Here is a 19,954-nt window from a genome sequence, read left to right on the forward strand (position 1 = left end):
TACAGCAACTTGTACCTTCAGTATTAGAGGACTCAACTAGGAGAAAAACCTGATAAAAATGCTCTGAGAACAGGAAGAGCTTTAGTGAGAACTTGAACCTCATTCAACATCAGGAAATTCACAGGGGAGAGAAGCCATGTGCACCTACAACATGAGGGAAGAGGGCTTCTGTGGGTTCAACTCTCCTCAGTCACCAGAAGGAAAGGTCCTTGTTACAGAGAAATCCTAGACCTGCTCCCAGTGGGAAGAGAACTGAATTCACAACCTTACACTGATTGAATATCTCAACACCCACACTAGGGAGAAATTCCGCAAACATCCTGATTAAGTCAGTTTCAGCTCCAGCTTCAGCAGGCAGGGGAGACTTCACAAAGCAGACATCATTTAAATGTCCAGAGTGCAGGAATGGCTTTGGCCAGAGAGCTATTATAGATGGCTGAAGGAGGTAGACCCACAAGCTGGGAAAACCTCTCCACTGGGGCTTTTTCACCCTGGAACTTTGGCCCACAAAGCATTGTACTCTTGCAGCTGTACCCAGAATATTCCCTTTGCTGTCTGCTTCAGGTTAGCCCCTGGTGTGTGTCAATAATTTGTAAGGGTTAATAAAGAACTGTTGGGTCAAACAGACCTGGTCCACATCCTGGCTCTGTCACTTACTGGCTTTGTGATATTAGGTAGATCAATTAATTTCTCTGAGCCTCATTTTAACTTGTTTAAGATGGGATTAATATAGCACCTACTTCATAGGTGATGAGAATTAGTGAGAGGATGAATGTAAATGCATGGTGAGCACTCAGTGAATCAGGTTGCTTTCCACCACCTTCTTTTCCTTTGGCTGACCCATTTCCCAGAATCCACAAGCTCATAGTCCTTTTGAGCCCACCAGCTTGAGCACTGGGGATGGAGAAGTGTTGTTTTGTGTGCAGCTGTGCAAACGATGGCTCTGATGTTATATAACTTTCCCATGGTTTAGGAGGTTCCCAAGTGGCTTCAGAGAATAAAGCACAAAGCTGGGGAAGACTCTTTCTGGGTCTTGTCCAAGGACCCCCGAGGAGACACACAAATATTCTCCTGTTTCTGTCCTTGGTCAGTCCCTTAGAGTAGCAGTTCTGGTGCTAGCAGCAAACTTTCCTGAATGCTCCAAACACAGCCAGAGGATAGGCCTGCCGTGAGATGACGATAGAACATGATAGCTATATTAGGTCATCAGAGACAACCTGTTTGTTTTGCAGACGAGGCAGAGTTATCAGATTTAGCAAAAATACAAAATGCCAATTATATTTGAATTTCAGATACACAACAATAACAACAAAATTTATTTTACCATAAGTATATTCCAATGTAAGCATTTTTACCACAAGTATATCCCAATGTAAGTTTTTTTTTTTTTTTTAGAGACAGCAAGTGTCTTACTCTGTTGCCCAGGCTGGAGTGCAGTGGCATGACCAATGCTAACTGCAGCCTCGAACTCCTGGGCTCAAGGGAGCCTCCTGCCTCAGTCTCCTAAAAGGCTGGGATTACAGGTATGAACCACCAGGCCTGCCTACTTCCTGTGTTTTATCTGGCAACGCTGAGAGGACAGCTAGATGTCGAGGACAGCCAGATTTCGAGGACAGCCAGACGTCAAGGGGGAAAGCAACTTGCTGGCTCACACAGCCAGCCAGGTCTATTGTGGAGCCCTAGTCGCAAACACATACACCCCAGCTTTCAAGTTTTTAAATATTTATTTAGTTAGTTATTTGTTTTTTGAGACAGTCTTGCTCTGTCACCCAGGCTGGAGTGCAGTGGCGCAATTTCAGCTCACTGCAACCTCTGCCTCCCAGATTCAAGTGATTGTGCCTCAGCCTCCCTAGTAGCTGGGACTACATGTGCGCGCCTGCACTGCCCAGCTAATTTTTGCACTTTTAGCGGAAACGGGGTTTCACCATATTGGCCAGGGTGGTCTCAAACTCCTGACCTCAAGTGATCCGCCCACCTCGGCTTCCCAAAGTGCTGGGATTACAGGCGTGAGCCACCGTGCCCGGCTAGTTTTTTATTTATTTTATTTTTAATTAGGGTGAATGCTTGTTGAGCTGGGTGCCTCACATCCCTTGTCTGTTATACAAAGAACTACTGATTATGGGTCTCTACGAGCAAAAATGGCAGAACACCTACAGGGCACAGGGGAGATGGGAGCAGGGATTAGGCTTCAGAATACTTCTCCAAATGAGGGTGATCAGGGCCCGACATTTCACTGCTCTAAGGCTCAGTATCTTAACTATCAAATGGGTACAATGGGGCACAAAGGGTTACTTTGAGGACTAACGGAGATGAGCAATTTCCAAAAAGTTCATTCCTTTAAAAACTGCGGAGCACATTTTGTGTACGTGCTGTTTTTATTGTTACTCATGAAGACGCGGGGGAAGCTTTGGTTGTGTAAAGCTGAGAACTGCACCCAAGCTTCCCCGTTCACCCCACCTACCAGGGGATTTGGGCTAAATTCCTGGCCTGGCCCACAAAGAAGACCAAGCGGTCAGTCCCATTCCGTCCCATCCTGATTTACAGGAACTCACACCAGCGATCAATCTTCCTTAATTTGTAACTGGGCAGTGTCCTGGGCCAGCCAATAGCTAAGACTGCCCCCCCCCGCACCCCACCCTCCCTGACCCTGGGGGACTCTCTACTCAGTCTGCACTGGAGCTGCCTGGTGACCAGAAGTTTGGAGTAGGTTTGGTGCTGGGCAGGGGTGGGGAGTAGGGTGGAAAGCATGGAGTGAAGAGGTCTAGGGAGGGGGTCTCCTCACCCCCGCCTTCCTGCCCGCCTTGATCTCGGGGGTCTCTACAGGCTTGCTTCCACCTGGGACTTCTGCCTCCTCCTACCCCAGCCCCTCCCGCCTCAGGCCTGTTGTGCTCAGCCCCCCAGGACCTCCCCTCCCCCACGCCTCTGGCCTCATTGTTTGGTTAAAGCAGGACCCCCTCCCCCTCCCACCACCTCCCCTCCGACTGAACAGATGGACAGAGACCCGGGCCCACGGGGAGAGGAAGGGCCAGCCGGTGCCAGGAAAGGGAAGCGGTTTGGGGAAAACAAAACAGAGGGAGGAGCCAGGGAGAAGGTGGCCCCAGGAGGGAGGAGGAGGGAATTCGCTAAGAGGGACTGGGGCCTGGGACGGAATGGGGGCGGGCCCCGGGCGGGGTGGGGGCCCCTGGGCTCCCAGGCTGGGAGCTGGCTCCGAGGCTGGCTGGCTCCGCAGGTCCGCTGACGTCGCCGCCCAGATGGCCTCCAGGCTGACCCTGCTGACCCTCCTGCTGCTGCTGCTGGCTGGGGTATGTGGTCTCTTGTGGGATAGGGGACGGGGGTGGAGACGGGAGGCGGGATGGTGCGGGGTGCGGGCGGTGGCTGAGGATTAACCCTTCAGGCTCCGGGGAATGAGGAGAGCTCCTCTTGGGATCATCGAGTGTGATCCTTGCACACGCACTCGTAGGTGGTGGAAAGAGCTCAGGACTCAGACAGATGCATGTTCTAATCTTGGCGGGCCATGTAGGAGCTGCGCAGCATGGTCCTGAGGAAGTCACTTTTCCCAGCCTACTCCTCCTGATTTATAAAATGTTGAATAAACAGATCCCACCCTGTCCACCAAGCAGGCTTGGCAGGAGGATCACATAGGGCAAGGAGATGGGAAGCATTTTGTGATATCAAAGCAAGAGTTTGCTGTAGAAAAGAGCTGTGGGGAGGAGAGGTTTGGCTGCTGTGACACAGACGGTGGTCCCAGGCTAGGGCCTGTGAAGACAGGGAAGAATGGTAGCAAACATACCTGGGTCTGGGTGGGGGTCAATAGCAGTGAGAGGTCCCAGTGGTCTGGGAGGTCATGGACTAGAAATAAGGCTAAGAAGTGCAGGATCCCAGGAGAAAGGTAGGTAGGGGTGTGTGTATGTGCGTGTGTGTGTGTGCACGCGCAAGTTGGCATCACATACTCAGCAGATGATGTAGTTATGAGCAGGGAGTTTGGAATCAGAGAACTTGTTTTGACCCCTAGCTGTTTCTCCCATTTCTGTGAGACCCTGGACTAGTTAATATGTGTCAGTATGAGTTTCTCTACCTGTGAAATGGAGCTAATGCGTGGTTTCTCAGTGAAGGATCTGTTGACATTGGGGCTGGATAATTCATTGCTGAGGGGCTACCCTGTGCATTTTAGGATGCTTTGCAGTATCTCTAGCCTCTACGCACTAGATTCTGGTAGCATCTTCCCTGCTGTCTCCCTGTGACAACCAAAAATGTCTCCGGACATTGCCAGATATCCCCTGGGAGTCAAAATTGTTTCAGAGCCGCTGGCCTATACTACTTCTCTCTCCCTCCCTTCCTGCCTCCCTTCTTTCCTCCTTCCCTTTCTTCGTTGCCTTCCTAATGTGTACTGTTTTTCCACACCCACTAATGGGTTGCAACCCACAGTTTAAAAATTTACTGTTCTAAATCAAGGAGCACAAGTTCAAATGTCTGTACTAGCCAAGCAAGTGAGTCAAACAGGTAGATATTTACAGGAAATTGCAAGAACATAGATAAATGACAACACTCAGCTTCACTGTTTGGAAAACAACTTCCTACAGGGCAGTAATTGGTTGGAGATTACAGAGTCCCTGACTATCCCTCATCTTCTGCAGAGCACGTTCCTGTGCACCCCCACCTTCACCCTGTATTGCCCCTTCTCTGAGGAATTAGTGGTGGTGGTTCCAAGACAGATTGCTCATCCGCCGCACTGTCAGAAATTACTCTCTTGTACAGGACATTTTCCACATCCACACCTTCTCTTCCTGCTTTGAGTATTTTAGAGGACTGTGCCTCGTAGTAAGAAAAAAATGAAACTCAGTTTCTTGAACCACAGGATAGAGCCTCCTCAAATCCAAATGCTACCAGCTCCAGCTCCCAGGATCCAGAGAGTTTGCAAGACAGAGGCGAAGGGAAGGTCGCAACAACAGTTATCTCCAAGAAGCTATTCGTTGAACCCATCCTGGAGGTTTCTAGCTTGCCGACAACCAACTCAACAACCAATTCAGCCACCAGAATAACAGCTAATACCACTGATGAACCCACCACACAACCCAACACCCAACCCACCATCCAACCCACCCAAACAACTACCCAGCTCCCAACAGATTCTCCTACCCAGCCCACTACTGGGTCCTTCTGCCCAGGACCTGTTACTCTCTGCTCTGACTTGGAGAGTCATTCAACAGAGGCCATGTTGGGGGATGCTTTGGTAGATTTCTCCCTGAAGCTCTACCACGCCTTCTCAGCAATGAAGAAGGTGGAGACCAACATGGCCTTTTCCCCATTCAGCATCGCCAGCCTCCTTACCCAGGTCCTGCTCGGTAAGACCCTGCTTGAATTCTCTCCAGGTCATTTGTTGGACACTCCCATAAGAGTCACCAGCCCAGACACTTACAAAGCCATGCCTCTGGGAAGAAGCTGTAAAAATGGTCTATTATATATTGGGGGTGGGGTAGAGGGATGTATCTTTTCATTCTTGAACATTCCATCATTTCACAGTGATGTAATAGGCACGATTGCTTGTAAAACCCTGTGACTATGCAAGAACATATAAAATAAGGTCCCAGCCACTAACCATGTTTCATGGCAAGGAGAGGTGATAAGAAAGATGAAATCAGGCGCAGTGGCTCACGCCTGTAATCCCAGCACTTTGGGAGGCCAAGGCGGGTGGATCACCTGAGGTCAGGAATTCAAGACCAGCCTGGCCAACATGGTGAAACCCTGTCTCTACTAAAAATACAAAAATTATCAGGGAGTGGTGGTGCATGCCTGTAATCCCAGCTACTTGGGCAGCTGAGGCAGGAGAATCGCTTGAACCCAGGAGGTGGAGGTTGCAGTGAGCCGAGACCGCACCACTGCACTCCAGTCTGGGTGACAGAGCGAGACTCTTTCTCAAAAAAAAAAAAAAAAATCATCAGCGATAGACCTAGAGTAGATGTGGTTAGTACTGCCTTCTAGCTCTGTGACCTTGGGCAGATCACTTTAACCTCTCTGAGCCTTGAGTCCTCTTGTGTAAAATAGTGATGATGCTATCTACCTCAAAAGATTAAGAAGCAGAAAGCCAGGCCGGGTGCGGTGGCTCACACCTGTAATCCCAGCATTTTGGGAGGCCGAGGCGGGCGGATCACGAGGTCAGGAGTTCGAGACCAGCCTGACTAACATGGTGAAACCCCGTCTCTACTAAAAATAAAAAAAAATTAGCTAGGCATGGTGGTGCACACCTGTAACCCCAGCTACTCAGGAGGCTGAGGCAGGAGAATCACTTGAACATGGGAGGCGGAGGTTGCAGTGAGCCGAAATCATGCCACTGCACTCCAGCCTGGGAAGACTGAGCAAGACTCTGTCTCAAAAAAAAAAAAAAAAAAGAAGCAGCCTAGTGTCTGACTTAGTGGGAGGTCAAAAAAACGTAAATCCTCTGCCATCTTGAGGGATTACTGTCAAGTCCCATTTGGTAATTACCCTAGGAATGGCACAAACAAATTACTACAAGCAGTGGGGACAGAGCTATTACTCCCCAGAGAGAATTCTAAAAAGGCTACAGAATCTTTCTTGGCTGGGCACGGTGACTCACACCTATAATCCTGGCACTCTGGGAGGCCAAGGCAGGAGTTCAAGACCAGCCTGGCCAACATGTTGAAACCCCATCTCTACTAAAAATGCAAAAATTAGCCAGGCATAGTGGTGCATGCTTATTGTCCCAGCTACTTGGGAGGCAGAGGTGGGAGGATTGCTTGAACCTGGAGATTCAAGTGAGCTGAGATTGCACCACTGCATTCCAGCCTGGGCAACAAAGCAAGACTCTGTCTAAAAAAAAAAAAAAAAGAGAGATTGAGAGAACACTTCCAGCTCAGATGATCTGTGATCCCCTCCAAAGCAGGGAATACCCTCCATTCCAGCCTGGTCCCCAACCGTCATTCCCAAGGAAGGCCCCCGACTCATCCTGCAAGTATCTTTCATCTCTGCCCTTTGTTGCAGGGGCTGGGGAGAACACCAAAACAAACCTGGAGAGCATCCTCTCTTACCCCAAGGACTTCACCTGTGTCCACCAGGCCCTGAAGGGCTTCACGACCAAAGGTGTCACCTCAGTCTCTCAGATCTTCCACAGCCCAGGTGAGTGCCCAGGAATGGGCAGTGTCTGCAGAGGAGGGTCCTGAGAGGACTCTGAAGGGGGACCCAGCGCTGGGGAAAGAAAGGACAGAGGGAATGTTGGAGCTACAGTATCAGGGATGGACTGCAGAGCAGGTGAAGACCTTGGCAGGAGCATTAGGTCACTCCAGGAACTAGATTGTTCTTCTAGTGAGATCTTAGACAAGTCTCTGGCATTCATCAACTGCTTTAGAATAAAAATAACCGGGCAGGTACGGTAAAATAGTGATGATGCTATCTACCTCAAAAGATTAAGAAGCAGAAAGCCAGGCTGGGCGCGGTGGCTCACACCTGTAATCCCAGCACTTTAGGAGGCCGAGGCAGGTGGATCACGAGGTCAGGGGTTCGAGACCAGCCTGACCAACATGGTGAAACCCTGTCTCTACTAAAAATACAAAAATTAGCTGGGCGTGGTAGCAGGCGCCTGTAATCCCAGCTATTCAGGAGGCTGAGGCAGGAGAATTGCTTGAACCTGGGAGGCGGAGGTTGCAGTGAGCCGAGATGACGCCACTGCACTCCAGCCTGGGCGACAGAGCGAGACTCCGTCTCAAAACAAAAACAAAAACAAAAACAAAGAAGCAGAAAGCTGGGCCAGGCGTGGTGGCTCTCATCTGTAAGTTCAAGGAGTTGAAGGTATGCTAGGACTTTGGGAGGCCAAGGCCTTCAAGACCAGCCTGGGCAGCATGGCGAAACCTGCCTCCATTAAAAAAAAAAAAAAAAAAGTTGGGGGTACGGCTGGGCATGGTGGCTCACACCTGTAATCCCAGCACTTTGGGAGGCTAAGGTGGGTGGAACACCTGAGGTCAGGAGTTCAAGACCAGCCTGGCCAACATGGCGAAACCCTGTCTCTATTAAAAACACAAAAATTAGCCTGGCATGGTGGCAGGCGCCTATAATCCCAACTACTCAGGAGGCTGAGGCAGGAGAATCGCTTGAACCCAAGAGAGTGAAGGTTGCAGTGAGCTGAGATCATGCCACTTCACTCCAGCCTGAGTGAAACAGCAAAACTCTGTCTCAAAAAAAAAAAAAGGAAGAAAGAAAAAAGGCCAGGCGCGGTGACTCACGCCTGTAATTGCAACACTTTGGCAGGCCGAGGCAGGTGATTCACAAGGTCAGGAGTTCGAGACCAGTCTGGCTAACATAGTGAAACCCCGTCTCTACTGAAAATACAAGAAATTACCCGGGCATGGTGGTGTGCACCTGTAATCCCAGCTACTCAGGAGGCTGAGGCAGGAGAATCGCTTGAACCTGGGAGGCGGAGGCTGCAGTGAGCCGAGATCACGCCACTGCACTCCAGCCTGGACGACAGAGCAAGACTCCGTCTCAAAAAAAAAAGGCCAGGCGTGGTGGCTCATGCCTGTAATCCCAGCACTTTGGGAGGCTGAGGCGGGCGGATCACGAGGTCAGAAGATCGAGACCATCCTGGCTAACAAGGTGAAACCCTGTCTCTGCCAAAAAAATACAAAAATTAGCTGGGCATGGTGGCAGGTGCCTGTAGTCCCAACTACTTGGGAGGCTGAGGCAGGAGAATGGCATGAACCCGGGAGGCGGAGCTTGCAGTGAGCCGAGATTGCGTCACTGCACTCCAGCCTGGGCAACAGAGCGAGACACCATCTCAAAAAAAAAAAAAAATGGGGTGGGCGGGCCAGGTGCAGTGTCTCACACCTGTAATCCCAGCACTTTGGGAGGCTGAGGTGGGCGGATCACTTGAGGTCACGAGTTCAAGACCAGCCTGGCCAACACCAGGAAACCCTGTCTCTGTTAAAAATACAAAAATTAGCCAGGTGTGGTGGCACGCGCCTGTAGTCCCAGCAGGAGAATAACTTCAACCTGGGAGACAGAGGTTGCAGTCAGCTGAGATCGCACCACTGCATTCCAGCCTGGGTGACAGACCGAGACTCTGTCTCAAAAAAAAAAAAAAAAGAAGAAGAATACCCATATGCATTCATTAATATATAGGGCTAGAGGGCTAGAGAGCTATAGACATAAAATAGACAAAAAATTTTTTTGCTCATTTTTGGGTCAAAGGAGTCTTGGGACTCTAATTCTTTTAATTTTTGTGTTATGTGAATTTGTTATCATTTACATGTATTATGTTATTAAGTAGGTAATAATGATAATACTAATAATAAACTTATAAAACGATCCAATGTAGTTGTTTTCAGACTTTGTTCCTCGGAGCCCTAGGACTTTGCAAAGCTGTTTCTGGAGTCATGGTGGGAGTGGGGTGTGGGGAGCCTGAGCAGTGGGGAAGGGTTCACCACTTCCTGTGAGAGGGAAACGGACCAGCTGGGCTCTGAGTTCCCCACCCAGCCTCAGCCAGGGTCCATTTTATATTGTGGGCTTCAGACATGCCTTTGTTTGAAAGCAGTTCTGCTGCTTTAAAATGTTTGATAACCATTGAACTAATCTACCCACCTCCCTTTTTAAAAAAAAGGAAAACTTCTTTTAAGCTGTTTTTTTTGTTTTTTGTTTTTTTTTTTAAACTGTAAAAAGAATACTTAGGTCTGGCTCAGTGTGCCTGTAATTCCAACACTGAGAGGCTGAGGTAGGAGGATTGCTTGAGGCTAGAATTTCGAGACTAGCCTCTGGGCAACATAGACAGACCTCATCTCTACAAAAAATTTTAAAAATTATCCGGGTGTGGTATGTGCCTGTAGTTCCAGCTATGAACGACTGAGACGGGAGGGTTGCTTGAGCCAAGGAATTCGAAGTTAGAGTGAGCTATGTTTATGCCGCTGTACTCTAGCTTGGGTGACAGAGTAGGACCCTGTCTCTAAAAAAAAATTTTTTTTTAATTTAAATTTTAAAAACTCACCATCACCCCATCATCTGAAAAACACCCTCTTTTAGATGTGGGAAAAACATGGCTCAGAGGTGTTCAAGAAATGTTGCATTTATTTATTACTTACAAAGCTGTAAGTCAGCTTTATCCGCCGTCTTGCTAGGTTGGTGAAAAAAATGTAACAGCATTCAATATTAGGGCTTCTATCCCCATCTAGCTGCACCCTGGAGCTGTGCCAAGCAAGGTTCTTGGTCTTATGTTGTACTTAGGCATCAGCAAAACCTGGGAAAATATCTTTTTTTTTTTTTTTTGAGACAGAATCTCGCTCTGTCGCCCAGGCTGGAATGCAGTGGCACCATCTCAGCTCATTGCAACCTCCGTCTCCCAGATTCAAGTGATTCTCCTGCCTCAGCCTCCCGAATAGCTGGGATTACAGGCTGGTCTTGAACTCCTGGCCTCCAGTATCCACCCACCTTGGCCTCCCAAAGTGCTGAGATTACAGGTGTGAGCCACCATGCCCAGCTGGGAAAATATCTTTAATCTACTTAGTCCTAGAAAAATTATCTTTCAAGTGCTTTTTTTTTTTTTTTTTTTTAGTGGACTGAAGGCTTTTGGAGAGCAAAAGCCAGGAAGTTTTGTCACAAACTTCCACCAAGGCCAGGAAGCAGAGTCTATTCCATGCCAAAATTAAGGGAAGAAAAGAGGGAAAATCTAGGCAAATGGAATTTAATATCTCAAAAAGATTATCTTGCCGAGCCATAGTCACATAGCAAGCTGAGGCAGCGGAGGCTTGGGGCTACTTCTCTTGTTCTTGGTTCTGGGTTTGCCTTCTTTGGGCCTTATTTGCCACATCTGTAAGAGGAGTGGGCTAGACCGCGCTCCACCATGCCATATTCACTAAGTGAGCAGATAGAACCATAGGAAGCATGCTCACTCTCAAATCTTGCTCATGGAAAGAACGACGTGTTCAAGACTCATGCCTCCCTTTCTCAACATACCCCCAGACCTGGCCATAAGGGACATCTTTGTGAATGCCTCTCGGACCCTGTACAGCAGCAGCCCCAGAGTCCTAAGCAACAACAGTGATGCCAACTTGGAGCTCATCAACACCTGGGTGGCCAAGAACACCAACAACAAGATCAGCCGGCTGCTAGACAGCCTGCCCTCCGATACCCGCCTTGTCCTCCTCAATGCTATCTACCTGAGTGGTAAGGGCGCCCTTAGCCAGTTAGTCCTCCCATTCTGGGTCCTTCTTCCCCTCCTGGCTTCAAAGCCCACTTAACCCCAAGTTCTACAATCGGATCTCAATGTCCCTGCGCCACTCTTTGCTAACAAGGCTTTTAGCTCCTCTTCATCCTTTTCCTACCTGCATTAGAGCAACCCTCCCACCTCTTCCCTCTAGCCAAGTGGAAGACAACATTTGATCCCAAGAAAACCAGAATGGAACCCTTTCACTTCAAAAACTCAGTTATAAAAGTGCCCATGATGAATAGCAAGAAGTACCCTGTGGCCCATTTCATTGACCAAACTTTGAAAGCCAAGGTAAGTTCTTAACCTTTCCTTCTCCTGTTTGAAACCTTTTGAGTCTCCTGACTTTTTTTTCTGCTCTAGTCCCATCATTTTGGGGTACATGCTTACAAATTCATCATTTCTACTCCTTCCATCTGTATTTCCACCCTATCTTTTCTCCTTCTCCTTTCTCTAGCCTTGGCCAAGGCAGACATTGTATATTTTAGGCTGGAAACAGGATTCTCAAGTTTCTTCATGCATCTCTACTATATTGAATGGCAAAATGTGAGTCGTGTTCCTATTCTACACATCTGTTTCTTTTTCCAGTCAACTCATCAGAAGACCCTGGTGGCTTAGCAAGTCCTGTGTGTATGTGGGTACCTGTGTACAGCATACATATACATGTGTACACGTGTATAAGTATATCCTTGTATATGCATATATGTGGTAAGTGCATGTGTGCACATGAGTTAAATGGCTTAAGTGCATTAGCAGAAATTGAACAATTTAGTTTGATGAGTAGGGAGGGAGAGAAGACAGAATATGGAGCCCAGAGGATCCCAATTGGCAAGCTATCTCATCCCCAATTACCAGATATTTCCACCTTTTTAGGATGGCAAAACACAGATCTATGAGATAGAAAACAGTAAGAGACAATGTCTCAGTACCTGGCTGAGAAACAAAGGCTCTGTTCTTGGAACATGCTAGGCTTGGTTCCACATTGGGAGCTTTCCTTAGCTTTTGTTTCTGCCTGGATCCCTCTTCACTCAGATCCTCACATAGCTTGTTCCTTCTTGTCATTTGGGTGTCAGCTCAGAGGTCACCTTGGTGGAGAAGTCTTCTCCCCATTAAAGCAGCCTCCTCCTCACCCTGTAATATCACTGCTGTTTTATTATATTCATTACACTCATCACCATCTGAAATTATGTCATTTATTTGCTTATTTGCTTAGGATATTGTCTGTCTCCCTAAGATACTGTCTCTCTACTTGAATACAGGAACCTGTCTTGTTTCCTTCTGTATCTGTAGTGCCTAGAACAATGCCACCTATCATAGGTGCTCATTCAGTGTTTGCTGAATAAATGAATGAATGAAATAGAGGGTGCCAAAGAGAGCTACTCACTTAGTAAAAGTGGCTGGAAGACTTCATAGAGGAGGTTTTTTTTCGAGACAGGGTCTCACTCTGTCACTCAAGCTGGAGTGCATTGACATGATCTCAGCTCACTGCAATCTCCGCCTCCCGAGTTCAAGCAGTTCTCCTGCCTCAGCCTCCCAAGTAGCTGGGACTTCAGGTGCCCGCCACCACACCTGGCTAATTTTTGTATTTTTAGTAGAGACGGGGTTTCACCATGTTAGCCAAGCTGGTCTCGAACTCCTGACCTCAAGTGATCCACACCCTCAGCCTCCCAAAGTGCTGGGATTACAGGCATGAGCCACAGCGCCCAGCTGAGGAGGTTATTTTTGACCATTCTTTGCTCACTTATTTATCCACTCATGGACTTATCCACGCATCTATCCATCCCTATCTAATGTATTTGACCATTCATGACTCACTTAGCAGAACCAGGGCAGCCTGTATAAGGCACAGAAGAGTGAATATATGTGACAGGTCCAGGGCATTGTTCAAATTCAAGATACGTTGGGGGAGGTATAAATATGAGATTTTTTTCAAATCAATTGGAATGGCTATTTAATCAAAGCCATAGATGTTAGGTAGAAAGTAGGAATTAAGAACTTAACAAGTTAGGTTTAAATGTAACTATTCGAATTATAAGAACAAGTATTTCCTCTCTAAAAATGTTTTTAAAGTTTCACACAAAACTCTAAACCAAAAATCATTGTAAAAATCCCTTGGGAGTAGACTCAATGGTTGTAACCATTGAGGTGAGGTGATAGGTTAAGGTGAGCATTCTGGACATATAATATCAATAATAAATATTCAAATACAAAGGAGGTATAATATGAAGAGTAATTTCTATCTCCCCAAGCCAATATGAGTTTTGTTTGTTTGTTTGTTTTTCTTTTGAGATAAAGTCTCATTCTGTTGCCCAGGCTGGAGTGCAGTGGCACAATCCCAGCTCTCTGCAACCTCTGCCTCCCAGATTCAAGCGACTCTCCTGCTTAGCCTCCCCAGTAGCTGGGATTATAGGTGCCTGCCACCACTCCCAGCTAATTTTTGTATTTTTAGTAGAGATGGGGTTTCACCATGTTGGCCAGGCTGGTCATGAACTCCTGACCTCAAGTGCTCGTCCCTCTTCGGCCTCCTAAAGTGCTGGCATTACAGGCGTGAGCCACTGCACCCAGCCTGAGTTTTTTTTTTTTTTTTTTTTTTTAAGCCAAAGGAGGAGGAGTAGTTTTGTGCACAAAAGCCACTATTTAGAGTTCCTTAGGTTTTAAACAGATAATTAATTTAATGTACTAACAAATGCAAAATTAAAATTTTACTTATGCCTTTTAATTTTAAGCTGAACTTGCTACATTAAGAGTAGGGTGATTTGGCTGGGCGCGGTGGCTCATGCCTATAATCCCAGCACTTTAGGAGGTTGAGGCAGGTGGATCACTTGAAGCTTAGAGTTTGAGACCAGCCTGGCCAACATGGTGGAACTCTGTCTCTACTTTTTTAAAAATACAAAAATTAGCCAGGCATGGTGGCACATGTCTGTAATCCCAGCTACTCAGGATGCTAAGGCACAGAATCACTTGAACCTGGGAGGCAGAGGTTACAGTGAGCCAAAATCGCACCACTGCACTCCAACCTGGGCAACACAGCAAGACTCTGTCTCAAAACACAAAAAAAGAATAGGCTGGGTACAGTGGCTCACGCCTGTAATCCCAGCACTTGGGGAGGCCGAGGCAGGTGGATCACCTGAGGTCAGAAGTTCGAGACCAGCTTGGCCAACATTGTGAAACCCCATCTCCATTAAAAATACAAAAAATAAGCCGGGTGTGATGGTGCATGCCTGTAATCCCAGATACTTGGGAGGCTGGGACAGGAGAATCGCTTGAACCCAGGAGGCGAAGGTTGCAGTGAGCCGAGTTCATGCCACTGCATTCCAGCCTGAGTGACAGAGTGAGACCTTGTCTCAGAAAAAAAAAAAATAGGGTGATTTTTATATAAAAACACTCTCATTTGTTCTTGAATTAATTGCCATATTGAACAGATTAAACTCCTTTAAACCATTTTTTTCTATCTACAAACATAATTAGTATTCCCATAAGCATTTTAAGCTCCCTTTAAAAATTTAATATGCTCGATTTTCTTTTTTCTTTTATTTATTTATGTAATTTTACCAGACAGGGTCTTACTCTATCACCCAGTCTGGAGTACAGTGACACAATCCTAGCTTACTGTAACCTCAAGCTCCTTGGGATGAAGCAGTCCTCCCACCCTAGCCTCTTAAGTAGCTGAGATTCCAGGCATGAGCCACCTCACCCAGCTGATTTTCTTTTTAAACACATATAATACCTGACAGGTCGTAATTACGACTCTGCTTGGCCATATCATCCTAACACCTAAAGCTCACTTGTAAACTGAAAATTAAATTTGAAGGGTGAATTAACTTCTAGCCAACATTCCAATATCATTCTCACACTTAATGAAATTATCCTACAACTTTGCTTAAAAGCATAAAACTAGCATGTCAGAGTCTCTTAAAAATTACAATCACTATTTTAAATAACAAACATACAGGTTACCCTGAACTTAACACCTGGTTTTAACATGATGAGTTGGTTTCTTTTGTCATTCCTATACTAAATTCTAAATCTTCCTGGCACTTAAAGATATTTACCCAAGGAAAGGGGTGAGATTTACCAGCTCAGGTACACCGAGGTTACTGTCTTGAAAATTCAAGACCACAGCATGGTAAATTTTTCTTCAGAGATTCAAGGTTCATACATAGGACTTGAAGGGCACATGCTACTCAAATGAGTATATCCAACTTGAGTGCTACGTCAACAGGGACCCCATGTCCACTCTCTTCAGTCGAAATTGGCTTACAATCTACTTCTTCTGGGCTATTCGGGTTCCAACAATTGATTGCTTTCAGTTAATTTCTTTATTGCCCAGTTGAATTCTGCATTCCTCTAGATTCTTTTTGTTCCTTCAGCCTCAATCATAATACTATTTAATGACAGTCTCATATCCTATTAGACTAGGGTTTCTCAGCCTTGGCACTATTGACATATTGGGTCAGATAATTCTTTGTCCTGTGCATTGTAGAATTCAGCATCATCCTTAGCTTCTACTCACTAGAAGCCAGTAGCACTGTGTGCACATCCTCCTTGCCCCCTGCCAGCTATGGCAACCAAAATGTCTCCAGACATTACCAAATGTCCACTGAGAGGCAAATTCACTCCGAGCTGACAACCCCTGTGTTAAACCCAGGGGCCCTGGACTTCTTACATACTTTTGTCTGGTCACCAGTTGAAAGTCCTACTTCTTTTTTTTTTTTCTCTTTTTGAGATGGAGTCTCGCTCTGTCACCAGGCTGGAGTGCAGTGGCATGATCTCAGCTCACTGCAACCTCCACCTCCCGGGTTCAAGCAATTCTCCTGCCTCAGCCTCCTGAGTAGCTGGGATTACAGGCACGTGCCACCACCCAGCTAATTTTTGTATTTTTAGTAGAGATGGGGTTTCATCATGGTGGCCAGGATGGTCTCAATCTCTTGACCTCGTGATCAATAGTTTTTACAGAGGCTGACCTGATAACTCCGGTGGTTCAATGTGCATGCTATATACTATATGCACAACACATTTGGAAGGAAGGGAACAGCACTCAGAGAAATCAAATCACTTGCCCATATTACATAGCTCGTCAGTGGTAGAGTCAGGGTATAATCAGAAACTCATGCTCCTTCCTCTACCTCTCCCCAGCACAGAGTTAGATCAGCACTGTTCACCCAGCTGGTATCCCCATTTCATGGTAAAGCCTGGAAGCCTAGGTCTGACTAATGCTTGTTGAAATACAGACTGTGGGAGCAGACTGCAGGACAGCCTTGTGACAGAGGGTGGGGCCAGGAGAGAGATGCGGTAGGAAGACTGTTAAGGTGCATCTCTTATTTTCTAGGTGGGGCAGCTGCAGCTCTCCCACAATCTGAGTTTGGTGATCCTGGTACCCCAGAACCTGAAACATCGTCTTGAAGACATGGAACAGGCTCTCAGCCCTTCTGTTTTCAAGGCCATCATGAAGAAACTGGAGATGTCCAAGTTCCAGCCCACTCTCCTAACACTACCCCGCATCAAAGTGACGACCAGCCAGGATATGCTGTCAATCATGGAGAAATTGGGTGAGCTCTGGCAGCTTAGGGTTACTCCCAGGCCATCAGAGGAGAAAGGAGGGATCCCTAAGATGTAGTTAGCATTCTCTAGAGTATTTTTTACATCCATAATCTCAGTTTGTCCTGCAACCCTGCAAGTTAGAGGGGTAGGTGCTATTATCCCACTGGATCGTTGTGGAAATGGAGGCTCAGAAGCTTTATGTGACTTACCCAAAGATTCCATGATTTACCCTTGAGCTAGTCAGAGGCAAACCAGAACACCGACCCAGGTCTCCAGCTCTCCTGAGTTTTTTCTATGGTTCCTTGTGACATAGGCAGTGGAACAGTGGGACAGGTAACCGAGGTGAATTATGGATGCTCCTTCCCCAGACACATTTCAAAACAGTCAGCCACACCGTGGAATATGCAAGAAGCTATCTGGAAGCGCAGATCTGGAGGCTCCTGAGTTTACGAGAGGCAACAGAGACTCCATTTTCTTTTTTTTTTTTTTTTTTTTTTTTTGAGACAGAGTCTCACTCTGTCACCCAGGACAGGCTGGAGTACAGTGGTGTGATCTCTGCTCACTGCAAGATCCGCCTCCCAGATTCACGCCATGCCATTCTCTCGCCTCAGCCTCCCGAGTAGCTGGGACTACAGGCGCCCGCCACCACGCCCGGCTAATTTTGTTTTTGTATTTTTAGTAGAGACGGGGTTTCACTGTGTTAACCAGGATGGTCTCAATCTCCGGACCTTGTGATCCACCTGCCTCGGCCTCCCAAAGTACTGGGATTACAGGCGTGAGTTACCGTGCCCAGCCCAGAGACTCCATTTTCTAACCTTTGTTTTTTTGTTTGTTTGTTTGTTTTTGAGACGGAGCCTCACTCTGTCACCCAGGCTGGAGTGCAGTGGCATGATCTTGGGTCCCTGCAACCTCCGCCTCCTGGGTTCAAGTGATTCTCCTACCTCAGCCTCCCAAGTAGCTGGGATTACGGGCACCTACCACCACGCCCAGCTAATTTTTTTGTATTTTTAGTAGAGATGGGGTTTCACCATGTTGGTCAGGCTGGTCTTGAACTCCTGGCCTCAAGTGATCCACCCACCTCGGCTTCCCAAAGTGCTGGGATTACAGGTGTGAGCCACTGTGCCCAGCCTCATTTTCTAACCTTTGATCTCATGTCCAGCCCTGTCACTTCATTTCTTGTTAGAGAACTTGACCACCTAACACATGATTCCATTTCCTTGTATATGTCATCTGTATAGGAAGAAAACCTCTTTTTTATTTTCATTCAACACTTCTGGCCACCAAACAGGTGTGGGAGTGTTTTCTAAGCAATTCTCCAGTTATCTGGGGACACCAACTGGGTGTCCTACAATTGAATCCAATTCTAACACTCTACCTGGAAATAACATCAGATCCCGTGCAGTTTAAGTGCTCAACCCCACCAAATTTCCCCCCGTTTCCAATGTCAGTTACAAGACTGGGTTGTCACCTGTGCATCAGACCAACCAGCTATAATTTGGAGATTCCCACAACTCCCTGCTAGGGTTTCATCATTTGCTAGAATAGCTGACAAAACTCAGGAGACACTTACAATTACTGGTTTATTATATAAAGGATTAAGTAAAGGATACAGATGAACAGCCAGTTGAAGAGATACATAGGGCAAAATCTGGAAGGGTCCTGGGCCCAGCAGCATCTATCCTGTGGAGTTCTGTTTGCTACCTTCCTGACACATGTATGTGTTCACCAACCAGAAACTCTCAGAACCCTGTACTTTAGGAGAAGTCATCATGTAGGCATGATTGATTATTACCCAATCTCCAGTTCCTCTCTTCTCCCCAGAGGATGGAGAGAGGGGCTGAAAGTTCCAAGCTTCTAATCACACTTGGTCTTCCTGGTGACCAGCCCCAATCCAGGAGCCAGCAGGAGTAGCCTCATTAGCACAAAAGGCATTCCTTTGACCCAGGAAATTCCAAGGGATCTAGTAGCTCTGTGTCAAGAACTGGGATCGGAGACCAAATATTAGATGGTCTAATGTTTGGAGCTAAAGATGCTCCTATAGCATATTTTCCCATTATTTCACAGCATCATAGCATTGCATATAACCTCATTTTTTCATATGTGACCTATCTCTGATCTATTACCTCACTTCCAAGGTCCTGGGAGACAAGGAGGCAATGACATCATTTTTCAGGGTTGTTTTAGGGATGAGGGGCAAGGCCTCTCACCTTGAGAGAGAGTGGCAGTGTTGGGCCCACTAATAGAGGATCCCACGAACTGCCAGAGGGTACAGTATGTAATCTGGCAAACAAGGGAAGAGGAAGAGAGCACTGGGACTCAGGATGAACCCAGAGAATTCAGGACAAAGGTCTCCATCAGCTGAGGGTATCATGCTGGCCTCTGACTCTGTTTTTCTCTGGTTTTGCCCTAGAATTCTTCGACTTTTCTTATGACCTTAACCTGTGTGGGCTGACAGAGGACCCAGATCTTCAGGTTTCTGCAATGCAGCACCAGACAGTGCTGGAACTGACGGAGACTGGGGTGGAGGCGGCTGCAGCCTCTGCCATCTCTGTGGCCCGCACCCTGCTGATCTTTGAAGTGCAGCAGCCCTTCCTCTTCGTGCTCTGGGACCAGCAGCACAAGTTCCCTGTCTTCATGGGGCGAGTATATGACCCCAGGGCCTGAGACCTGCAGGATCAGGTTAGGGCGAGCGCTACCTCTCCAGCCTCAGCTCTCAGTTGCAGCCCTGCTGCTGCCTGCCTGGACTTGGCCCCTGCCACCTCCTACCTCAGGTGTCCGCTATCCACCAAAAGGGCTCCCTGAGGGTCTGGGCAAGGGACCTGCTTCTATTAGCCCTTCTCCATGGCCCTGCCATGCTCTCCAAACCACTTTTTGCAGCTTTCTCTAGTTCAAGTTCACCAGACTCTATAAATAAAACCTGACAGACCATGACTTTCTCTGCTTTGTGTTTGTTGTTTTTATTTTTTATTTTTTTTAGGCAGGGTCTCGCTCTGTCACCCAGGCTAGAGTACAGTGGTGAGATCATGGTTCACTGCAGCCTTAACCTCCTGAGCTCAAACAATCCTCCCATCTCAGCCTCCTATGTAGGTGGGACCACATGGGCTTGCCACCATGTCCAGCTAATTTTTAAATTTTTTGTAAAGACAGGGTCTTACTATGTTGCCTAGGCTGGTCTCCAACTCCTGGGCTCAAGCAATCATCCTAACACAGCCT

The 19,954-nt window shown here is 47.2% G+C and overlaps 1 protein-coding gene across 1 annotated transcript; it reads left to right on the forward strand.

The window, feature by feature from the left end:
• Nucleotides 1-2,629: 2,629 nt before the first annotated feature.
• SERPING1 (serpin family G member 1) lies at nt 2,630-19,672 on the forward strand. Its single transcript, XM_004051175.5, has 8 exons — nt 2,630-2,703; nt 3,230-3,302; nt 4,856-5,342; nt 6,997-7,131; nt 10,957-11,160; nt 11,355-11,494; nt 16,530-16,749; nt 19,152-19,672. Exons 2-8 carry the CDS (start codon nt 3,252-3,254, stop codon nt 19,403-19,405), a joined length of 1,491 nt encoding a protein of 496 aa, XP_004051223.4. The 5' UTR covers nt 2,630-2,703; nt 3,230-3,251; the 3' UTR covers nt 19,406-19,672.
• Nucleotides 19,673-19,954: the final 282 nt, after the last annotated feature.

Source organism: Gorilla gorilla, chromosome 9 (assembly GCF_029281585.2).
Source record: "Gorilla gorilla gorilla isolate KB3781 chromosome 9, NHGRI_mGorGor1-v2.1_pri, whole genome shotgun sequence".
Lineage (NCBI taxonomy): Eukaryota > Metazoa > Chordata > Mammalia > Primates > Hominidae > Gorilla > Gorilla gorilla.